Source organism: Mixophyes fleayi, chromosome 9 (genome assembly GCF_038048845.1).
Source record: "Mixophyes fleayi isolate aMixFle1 chromosome 9, aMixFle1.hap1, whole genome shotgun sequence".
Taxonomy (NCBI): domain Eukaryota; kingdom Metazoa; phylum Chordata; class Amphibia; order Anura; family Limnodynastidae; genus Mixophyes; species Mixophyes fleayi.
In genome coordinates this window covers 50,832,357-50,843,899 of record NC_134410.1, presented here as the reverse complement: position 1 = coordinate 50,843,899, position 11,543 = coordinate 50,832,357, and the positions used below count along the sequence as shown (strand labels likewise).

Genomic DNA, 11,543 nt, shown 5'->3' with positions numbered 1-11,543 from the left:
GCAACGTTAAATTGGTTGCGTTATTATTAATCTATGATTTCTCCTGCTTGGAACACTTGATAAATTATGCGCTGAGATGCTATGGCCATTTTACGCTTTTATGGCTGATCGCACCTTTGTAAATAGGCCCCATTGTTTGGTTGTCTTACATTAAATGTCTGCTTTTGCAGACTGCAGAACATAAATTTATTGAAGCTTTGCTAAAGTAACTAGTCCCGGCTGCATTCCCATGAAAATTGTTTTAGAGTTAGACAACAAAATTGCTGCTTACAATGTGTGTAGACTATGGTTGCATTTTCAACTTTAAAAATATATTTCCAAATTTCAATTTATTCCCAATAATAGTACTCTGTTGGGGGATCTCGTTCTAAAATGTGGACTTAATGGAAAAAATGTTTTTTTCAAATAAATAACTATAAGAGAAATGTTTATGTTTCCCTGATATTACCTCGTGCATACTGCAGTAGTATACTGTATACGGCTGTACTGCTGCTACTGTAGATAACGTGTTCCATGCTGAGCCCAGCAGCGCTATCTAGTGGTCACCGTGCATTCGGAACCAAATGTTCACGTTACTTGTTTTCCACAGGACTTCTTACAGTGCCGGACCGGAAGAGGCGAATATTTGTGTCGGCGCCGCACGGTGGGAAGTTAGGTCTTATGGCTACTACTGTAAGTATACTTTTCATTTTACTATGGTTATGTACAGCTATCCGTCTTTTACACATCCAGAGTCTGAGGTAATTGTAAGTGCACAGGAAAAAAAACTCCCCCACTATGTTCATTTTATTCCCTTCAATAATACGACCCTGAAATGTTGCCAATATATTGTGCTATAAAACCTTCATACATGCCAGTTCATGGTTCAGGTTTATTTTAACAAAGCATCATTCGAGCCCAGGACCCATTGAGATCAAGGGTGGATCTTGAATTGCAGACCTGGTCATTGGTCTGTGTGATTCCTACATATAATGTATGCTCCCATTAATATAATTCATGTCATTGTAGTTTTATTCATTCACAATTTTATTTTTTAAAAATTTATACACCCTATAACTAAAAACACATTGTATTTTCCTCATGACACCCCCCCCCCCCCCCCGTAGCTGTCACTGATTATAATTTCACTGTTAGAAGAAGTGTATTTTGATATGTTGATATTTTCATTGCTTTTACTGTGCCTGTCTAGTGTGTAATATTTGCACGTGTTCTTTATTGTCTGCAAGGATTTTCGGACAGATGCAGATCTGTCATGCAGGGCAGCGGAAGAATTTGTTAATCTTTATTATGAAACCATTGACAAAAGGCGAAGGGTAAGTTTTCTTTTTGTGTTTTCTATTTTATACTCAACCAAGAATATTACTGCAGCTGCACCACATCCTTTTGTTGTGGCTGGTAAGATAACGCACAATGTAACATTTTATATTTCACTATCTTCTGATGTAACATTTAAAAAAAAAAAGCAAACAAACACATTACATTGTTTTGCAACCTGCGGACACAATAAAAGAATGGGTCAGCACAGGGACTTCTGTCAAAAATGGACCTGTGTGTTTGGTGGGGAATGTAGACTAAAATCGCCAATGCGGAAAGGACTGATGTGAATGATTACATATTCTCTATACAGAGCTGCATAATATGAGAGGCGCTATATAAATTGCTGGCTCCTAACATATAGCCCTTGCTCCGACTTTTTAAGGTAATATCTCCAGATAATTAATTGCACCGCTCAGAACCTGTTATGAAGTCGATCTCTTCTCTCTCACTACCCATAGACAGTTCAACAATCCCAGAATGCAGCAGGGATAGGATGAGCTGACATCTTTGGAGACTTGTTTTTCAGACATGAAGTAAAATAATAATAATAATTAAAGTCTGGTTATCTGTATAACTCATCAAGAATATTTAATAAAGCAAATCACAAAATTGTAGATGATGAGATCACAATAGGTTTACATCTATGTAGGCTGGGAAAAACTACTTGTTTACGTAAAATATTCAGAGCCAGTGATTTTTAAGAAGAGAATTGCAAGCTGCGCCCCTAAGTGGGTGGACATTTTTAAAAGTATTACCATACCTAAAGGCTTTCATATACTTTTCTGAAATATTACCTAATGCAAAGACTTGTATATACTGTCAGCAGAATCCACCAACAGGGAGAGCTAATCTCATTATACAAGTAGTGACAGTGTCATACACTCCGCATAGTTGCAAACTGACCATAATTTACAGGGACAGTTCCACGGTTTAAAGATTTGTCTCTGGATTTTTTTTTTACCCTAGAAATTACCCAATTTGTATTAGATTCTTCTCAGTTCAATTTCTATTCTGTATTTTGCTATAATACAGTAATCTTATTATACCAGCAGAGCAAATCTTATTCCTTTACAGTCTAGGCCTAATCTTCTTCTTGTTCTAGCAGAGCCAAGAACCAGTCATTTTCTAACTCCAGCTACATGTTAACGTTTACAGTGTTAAACGTTATTTCAGTGAGATGGAAAGATACAGTGGCACAAGTTTCTTCTATTGTACCATGTGACGGTGACCCTATGCAGTAAGCCACTAAATAAGGGACTTTGCAGCAGAGTGGGCATTTTCATTTGACCCACTTGCATTCATCTCAACTGAAACACCGGAGTCCAGTCACATGGAAAGTGTGTGTGTTACTGCATGGTAAGGGGATTAAAACACATCTCAGAACAATAGTTAAAAACAAAAACTAAAGTCTACTCTTTTCTCGTTGTACACCTGCGCTGTTCACCAATCCCAGAATGCCGCAGGAGTAGGAGAAGCTGAGGTCAGTTGTTACAAATCCCAAGCCGGGCTTTTTTTTACTTTATTTTTTTAGTTGCAATATCGACCTGTCAACTGGCTATAATAAAGGCTGTGTATTACTAAATAATGCGCTTGAGATAACCGCAGTCTTCGTACTGGGCTATATGTGTTCATCATACCCTTTCGCCCCTCTACAGAGGGTTTCCATGTAAGAAGTTGCTTCTCTATTTAAGCAGCTAGATAGTGACTGACAGCTTGGTATACTTTTTCTTTTCAGAACCAGAGTGAATAACTGGTTAACATAGAACAATGTATTTTATTTTCATGGTAGATGTTTAGTGGTTCTTTAATATACCCATATATGCTCCGATTCTGATGGACATTTGAGTAGTTTTAGAGCTAAATGTCCATATATAGTTGCATGTATGTGCCCAAAATGTATCATTACTGTTTAAAGAGAAACTCATATCAACAATTTCCAGTGTTTGTGCCTACCAAGGAAGAGTGTACATGCAGAGTTATGTCGTTTCCTGCCTCCAATGATGTCAAACCTATACTTGTCATTAATTCACAAGCCCAATCTATTGTATTGAGAGAATTATTACACTAAATTAGATGGACAGGAGGGACCAGGAAGGAGATGGCTGAATAGTGATCAATTCAAGCACATTTGCCAGCACCATTGTATTAACTAGTAACAGTTGTATAATATAAATATTTTTATACATTCGTTACTGTATATTTATATTATATAAATATGAAGGGTTGTTAAATATAAAATAAAAGCCCCTTGAAAAATTAAAATGGTGAAAAATGAGAAAAGGATAATTCCAAATGCGCCCACCACCCATCTTGGTGTGGTATTAAACAGAAATAAAGTGTTTGGTGAGCAGATGTCCCCTAAATATATAAATGTGGTGGTGGTGTTTTCACAAAACTTAAAAAATTGACATTTTCAGATATGGGCTATTAAAGTAAAATACATTGTAACCAAAATAAAAGGTGTAAAAACATGACCAATATACAAGTCTGTGTAGAGTCCCAGAACTAAATGCCAGTAGTTAGGGAATGTAATGTATGTCCCTGAAGAGGTGTTTTTAGACATTGCTTAATTCTTTCAATGCCAGTGCCTTGGGTTTTACACTTACAGGCCGCCATTTGGTTATTACCCTTTTATATAGAGCCAATATGTTACACAGTGCTTCACAGAGACTGTTTTAATCATTCACATCGCTCCCTACCTAAGAGATACTTAATGTCATGGTCAGTGACAGCAATTAAAACATGAGGCATCCAATCTAATATTAGATTGCAGTGCCCCATTATTATTATTATTATTAATCTTTATTTATAAGGCGCTTCAAGATTTCCTCAGTGTTGTACAGAAAACAGACAGTAGACCATACAGGCTAAAACAGTACAGATCAATAAGCAAAAAATACCAGTACTTCAATAGCTCCAAACTTAGCTTGCACAGGGGAGTTGGAGGAGAAGAATAGGTAGAGAAACAGGAGGGAAGAGAGCTCTGCTCGTAAGAGCTTACATACTACATGTGGCCACAGTGCTTTTTAAGTTTGTCAAAAATCTATGGATGTCATCCCCATATTTCTCCTGTTGGAAGGAGATGACCTGTGTCTTATAAATCCCTGAAGACCTCTCCCTCAGTGTCCTTAAACATAGGTGTCAACACTTATTCATGAATATTAGAACTATTGGTCCATGGTTAAGTAGAATGTGTTCCTATTATCCTGCCAAAAAATGAAGATATTTATTCCAATATGCTATAAAAAGAAAGCTATGCTCATTGACCCAACAATCCTAAAAGAATGGTAAGAAGAAAAGCATAAAAGTGACTAAGGTAAATAAAGTAAAATATTATTTCTGGAGTAACCAGTGCAGATAATGTGATATTTGATATGACGACCTGAGGCGCACAATTGTCACATACCTCAGGTAGTGAATGGGTTAAGAAAGAGCATTGTAAAAGATTTTGATTCAGGAATAGTAGATGATAAAAAGGGACTTTGAAAGTTAGCCAGTGCCTAGATTGAACAAGGGTAGCAACATCCATGAAATGACTATGGAGCAGCCCTATGCAGGATGGTATGAAGTAGAGTCCACTTAGAGGTTGTTAATGGGTTACATCAGTAGTAGTAGTGTTTTATTAGTGTGTTTTAATCATGAAAGGGTGAAGGCGAGAGATGCCTTTGATGTGGGAGCATTTTTTTAAAAAATTTTTTAGTGGTTATTGAATGTGAGGTATAAAGGACAAGGCGGAATGTGAATCAGCCCTTAGACCACAGGCTCTTAGACGACTGGAGTAAGAATAGAATTTTTAGCAGAAACGGAGATGGCAGAATTTTACTGTGATAAGTTAGAGGGTTCTAAAAACCTAAACTAATGAATTTACCATATAAATTGAGAATAAAAGGAGGGAGTCCTTTTATTCTTAGGAGGGATTAATACCTATTGCAGTTAGATAAAGGATACAGAGTAGATATACTCTGAAAGATAGAGATGTGGTATGAAGAATAAGTAAGGATAATGTTCAGCGGTAGAATGAGAAAGTGTTAACCAACCCTGTTAAAGGCCATAGAAGATCCAGATTGATTTAGGAGTAATGATCTTTAGCTTTTACAGAATGAGAACTTCTGTTGACATCTGTTCCACAAATATCTGGAAGAAAAACTAGTTTGATTTATCACCGTTTTTGTAAATATAATATTAACAAATGTTGTAAAATGTGCTTCCTTAAGATATATTTTTGATTGTAAAAGATTTTTCCAAAATCTTTTTCTCCTATTTGTAGCAACTGACCAAGCTCTATATGGACTCTGCTACGTTAGTGTGGAATGGAAATCCTATATCTGGACAAGAAGCACTCGTTGAATTCTTTGAGATGTTGCCGTCCAGCGAATTTCAAGTCAGCATGTTTGATTGCCAGCCTGTTCATGGTAAGAACGGTTCATCACACAGTGTTTGTTATATGATCAGGACTTGAATTGGCATGGCTTACATTCCTCAGTGTTATCTTTGTGACCTTAAGGATATATTTTTTTATTTTAATATCACATGGACAACCTAATTTTAGTATCATTAAAATTGTACTGTTGTACAAATGTACCAGTGAGAACATCAGTATTATTAATTCAAAAGGTAAGATAGAAAACAGGGAACATATTTAGCACTAAAGCCATGAATAATAATGTTTATTGTACATCCTGTTGTGTGTAAGATGTACAGTAGGGTCATGTGGTTTGCTATTGGGTATTAACTCATATATGAAGCATTGCATTCTTTTTCATATACATATATATATATATATATATATATATATATATATATATATATATATATATATAATATATAATATATATATATATATTTATACAACAATGTTTGTAGTCATTGGTCTGAGTACTTCAGCAACATTAAGTTATAATAATACATATCACCATTCTGTAACAGATTAAATTGACCAGTAGATGGTGCTCTTATCTCTTGGAAGTGTTGAATTGAGTGTATTATTTCATAAGGGACTACAGATTTGCTAGCACAAGCTTCTTAAATATTTTAGAATTAACCCTTTTCTGTATAGCCATGGTACTGGATGCTATATAGTTCAAATTATCCATCCATGGATGGTATGAGCAATAAAGTACTTTAGATACCTCTTGCCTTGGAGCCTAGTACATACAAAGAGGATTTGTTACATACACAAATCATGTATGTTGTTTAATAGGCAAGTAAAGTAGTTGTGTAATGTACACATGATTTTGGGGTGCTTTCTAGGCCATAATCCCTGGTTCTGTACAATAGGGGTATGTTTCTGATACTGACATAAAGGTTTGCATTGCAAGGTGGGCAGCTAGAAGTGAATAATGTGTCCATTTGAAGAAAATATGTGGGGGGAGATCACAATACCCTGGTTACATAGTTCTTTAGGTTTGAAAGAAAAAAAAAAAAGGTTAAACCTTTCATTCTCAAAAACAAACCCTACCTCTATAATAGCATTCAGCTGCTACAAGCCATTATGATTATGGACTGTCTATGTAGTGGCTGTGAGACAGCTTTGTGAACACAATGCTGGTTTTGAAGCTATTGGTATCCTGAATGGAATTTGAGCAAAGATTTCTAAATAGTGTTATTTTATGACGCCGTGCAGCTAGTAAGTTTAACCCTTTTGGGTTTTTTTTGGGCTAAATAACTTTTACAATGCCCTAATAATGTAATATTTATCTGCATTATGCAGTAGTGACTGGCAAAAATTTGGGATAAAGCTGATATTATCTAGCATCAGACAATATCTATCAATGATACGATCTTTATTTCTCTTAAAGAACAAGCTACCCAAGGACAGAAAACGGTGCTAGTTGTTGCCCATGGCTCAGTGAAGTTTGAAGGAAATAAACACCATTACTTCAACCAAAACTTTTTATTGACTCTACACACCACCCCAGCTAACAGTGTATGGAAGATCGCAAGTGACTGTTTCCGCTTCCAGGACTGGGCCAGCTAGCCGCTGCTACAGGGCAGCCTTATAATGCTGAGCTCCCACCGACTGTATAAGATATCAGTGACTCTAGTAAGGGAAGGAGATACATCTTCTCGTACATGCACATCTAAATTCGATGTTTTTATACTTTTTTTTTTTTTTGCTTTTTATCCTTTTCAACATGTACACGGTGTGTATTTCTCAAGTTTTGTACATATGTTTAATGTGGATTTTTGTAATTTCTACAGGACTTGTTTTCTTATTGTTAATACTCCAATCATCTTACAGCATAATTAAATGTATTGGATTAGATTATTTTATGAGCATCTATCACTACAAGTTGGTCTTAATATTATATTTGTGTGTGAGTGTATATATCGTTTTATAACTCTGGCACATAACTATAAACGTTTCCTAATATTGAAACCATGCTTGTCTAAATCTCTAATGCAGAAGTCACATGTGGTGAAACTGGCCAAACATGCAGATTATTTTGCACTATTTTTGACTCCCCAAATTATTATTTTATACAATAAAAACTTGGTTGTCATAGATTTGGCAGAACAGAAAATCTGAGTGAAAGATGTCCCCAACAGCGCGTGTGATTGTCATTGCGTGACTTTTAAATAGGGAGCGCATTACATCTCACTGATCATATGACTGGACTGTCAGTTTGGTCTTCCACATTTTGGGATCAGACTGAACGGCCATCATCATTTATTTATATCTACCATAGATTCTCGATCGGATTGAGATCTGGGGAATTTGTAGGACAAGTCAAAACTTTGAACTCTTTGTTTTGTTCCTTAAACCATTCGTGAACATTTTTTGCAGTGTAGCATGGTGCATTATCCTGCTGAAAGAGGCCATCAGGGAATACCTTTGCCTTAAAGGGGTCTACTTCGTCTGCAACAATGTTGAGGTAGGTGGTACGTGTCAAAGTAACATCCACATGAATGCCAGGGTCCAAGGTTTCCAAGCAGAACATTGCCCAGAGCATCACACAATCTACTGGCTTGCCTTCTTCCCATGGTGCATCCAGGTGCCATCTCTTCCCCAAGTAAATGATGCATACGCACCCAAACCTCCACATGATGTAAAAGAAAAGGGGTTTCATCAGACCAGGTCACCTTCTTCCATTGTGCTGTGGTCCAGTTCTGGGGCTTACGTGCCCATTGTAGACACTTTCGACGGTGGACAGGGATCAGGATGGGCACTCTGACCGGTTACTATGTAGCAAGCTGCAATGCACTGTGTGTTCTCATCCTTTTTTTTTTTTTTTTTATCATAATGAGCCTTGGGCACCCATGACCTTGTAGCTGTTACTTTGGTTGTCCTTTCTTGGACCACTTTTGGTAGGTACTAACCACTGCATACTGGGAACACCCCACAAGACCTATTTTGGAAATGCTCTGACCCAGTCAAGTAACCAGCACAATTTGGCCCTTGTCCAAGTTGCTTAGATCCTTACAGGTGCCTATTTTTTTCTGCTTCCAACACATCATCTTCAAGAACTGATTCTTCACATGCTGCCTCCCACCCCTTGACAGGTGCCATTGTAACAAGATAATCAATGTTATTCACTTTACTTATCAGTTGTACATAATGCTGTGGCTGATCGATGTATATTTGCTCGATGGCCGGGATAACGTAATCCAGGTTTGTGTGTGTGTATATGTATGTATGTGTATGTGTATATATATATATATATATATATATATATATATATATATATGTGTGTGTATGTGCATATATATATATATATATATATATATATATATATATAAATATATATATATATATATATGACACATACACACAATAATCTAGTTGCACTCATACCAAAACCTCCTATTTGGTGTACATATTAATAGACCAGACATCTACAATAACATAAAATAATAATTGAAATGGATATAGATTTTATCAACCATATTAATGTTACAAAGAGGTAAAACAACATTTAGTGCAGTAATAACTGAAAAGCATCTCTCCATTCAGGAGTTTGTTGCAACAAACTCAAATGGAAGAGTTTTTGAAATATACCATAAAGTCTAAAGAGTATCCAATGTATTTGATTGTTATCTTCCGCGTGATGTATCTCTGGTCATTAACACTTGTGTAGAAGCATAATCTCCTGAGAGGAACTCACAAATGGCCGGTAAAGGTTACAGATGAGAGGATCCAGTAAGGACTATCAGGAGATTAAGATATTCATGTCTTCGTTCAATTATATATCTGAGTCTTCTAAAGATGGAATTTATCCAGTTTGTATATCATTTAACCAATGACTAGAGGTTTTTGTTCAAATGACCTCAAAGGAAAACAGATAAGAGGGTCAGGGTGACAATGATGTGATAGTGAAATTATGTAAACTCAGGTGGGATTATAGTTCCTCTATAGGACTTTGCGAGTTGCTGGTTGGGGTGCTATGCACTTGAACCAGAGCTAGATGTAACCACCCTCAATGGCCTATGTTAAATAATAGTCAACAAATCTGTAATCTAGCAGGTAAGATTTTATTATGGATAAAAATGACTGCAAAATCACATATAAAACAACTTTGTCAGTTGTGCTTGACCACAGTTAGATAGACTTCACATAATAAATTAACAATAAATATATGAACCAGTAAAAGACCAATAAAAAAAGTGTCTGTGCGCGTGAGGGTAAGATGACAATATCCTGAATCAATACAATGTAAATATCATTGATGGCAGGAGCAGTCGTCACTATCTGTCCAGCATATAACAAGGATGTGTCCCAAAAATGCTCTCAAAGGATCAAAAACCAAATGATATGTAATTCCAATCCAGTATTGCATACCTGACGGATCAACCTCCTGTAGTGCGTTATAATGTACAGATATAGCTTGACGCTTAGGTAGTGTTGGTTGAAAGAGCTGATCAAGTGGGTTTTGCCAATTGCAATCAGAAAACGCTCTTATTGACAATACTGTGCTTTAAAAAATGCTACAGAAGATGTCCGTAATATTTCATATTTTTCAGTCGCTTCTCGAAATAAAGGTTTTTTTTTTTTGGTGTTTTTATTAATTAAGTTATGTTCAATCTCGCAACTTAATTAATTTAACTTATCACCCTAGATTTCCAAATGTTAAAGGGATAGGATGCAATGCAAGTCTTAAACTCTGGATTTTGGATCACTGGGAGAAAAACTGATTTATGAGCATTTAGACAGACAGACAGAACTTATGCCTCAACACATGCCATACCCTTCTTGTGTTTCAAAGTAACGAATTATCTTTAATTACTTGAAATATTTCACTGTCATGCATGATATATTGAAGGCCTGAGGTCCTGGATTGGGTATACTGCAAAATGTAGTATTATGAGCTTATTGTAATGGATAGCTGTATAGGAAAGTATGACAATGTTTAACACAATCTTGCCCATCCCACAAAAAATCCCTTAGCACAAGTTTGCTAAAAGGAGTAAGAGCAGATTTTATGCAGTTTAAAGGCTGATAGGGGCAGCAGTCAATTTCTGCAGCTATTAGACTGAAGAAACAGCTAGCCAGTGATATGCTACATGGCATGATACGGAATACTACCCCATTCTTCCAAACTTCTCACTGATTGCTGGGTGCGGCAAGAAGGTTTCTCCCAGGCTCCATATCCTGATTAATTTTGTTGAATAGGTGAGAAAAGTTGGCTTGAAAGAGCTGATCATAAGATTTAGATATAGAAACACCTAGGTAGTTAATCAAGTCCATATTCCTTTGGAAATAACTATTAAGTAGAGCAGGAGGTGCTCTGTTTTGTGGTTATTGACTTTATAATCAGATAGAGAGCCAAAATCAGACAATTCTTTGGCGAAAGATTAGGAAAAGAGGATAGGGGTTTAGTGAGGATCAAAAGACATTGTCTGAAAAATAGGTTATTTTGTATAGGTAATTATTCATTTGTATCACAGAAATATCAGGATTAAGCCTAATCTTTTATGTAAAGGGTTTCAGGGTAATGAAAAATATGAAAGGAGATGACGCTGTCTAATTCCCTTGCTGAGACCGAAATACCCGGGAATGAAGGTGTGTACCATGAACAGCCAGGAGACCATCTCAAAGGCCTTCTAGGTGTGCTGACCAAGAGTTGGAGATGAAATTCTATATACATTGATATGGTGAATGATGTTAGTTATATGCCTTATATTGTCAAACACCTGTCTGGATAGAATAAGCTCCACTTGATCAGTGTCTATCAGTCTAGGCAGAAGGTGGTTCACTCTACTAAAATTTTCATGAAGGTTGTGAGATC

The 11,543-nt window shown here is 36.3% G+C and overlaps 1 protein-coding gene across 1 annotated transcript; it reads left to right on the top strand.

The window, feature by feature from the left end:
- Positions 1-569: 569 nt before the first annotated feature.
- NXT2 (nuclear transport factor 2 like export factor 2) lies at positions 570-7,696 on the top strand. The gene is made up of 4 exons (XM_075184342.1): positions 570-672; positions 1,227-1,313; positions 5,585-5,729; positions 7,116-7,696. The coding sequence occupies exons 1-4, from the start codon at positions 661-663 to the stop codon at positions 7,292-7,294; spliced, it is 423 nt and encodes a 140-aa protein (XP_075040443.1). The 5' UTR covers positions 570-660; the 3' UTR covers positions 7,295-7,696.
- Positions 7,697-11,543: the final 3,847 nt, after the last annotated feature.

Bases quoted from the DNA above. Each gene is read 5' to 3' on its own strand.
- NXT2 (XM_075184342.1), top strand. The intron at 1,314-5,584 runs GTAAGTTTTCTT...TCCTATTTGTAG, and splicing joins CCATTGACAAAAGGCGAAGG to CAACTGACCAAGCTCTATAT. The intron at 5,730-7,115 runs GTAAGAACGGTT...TTTCTCTTAAAG, and splicing joins TGATTGCCAGCCTGTTCATG to AACAAGCTACCCAAGGACAG.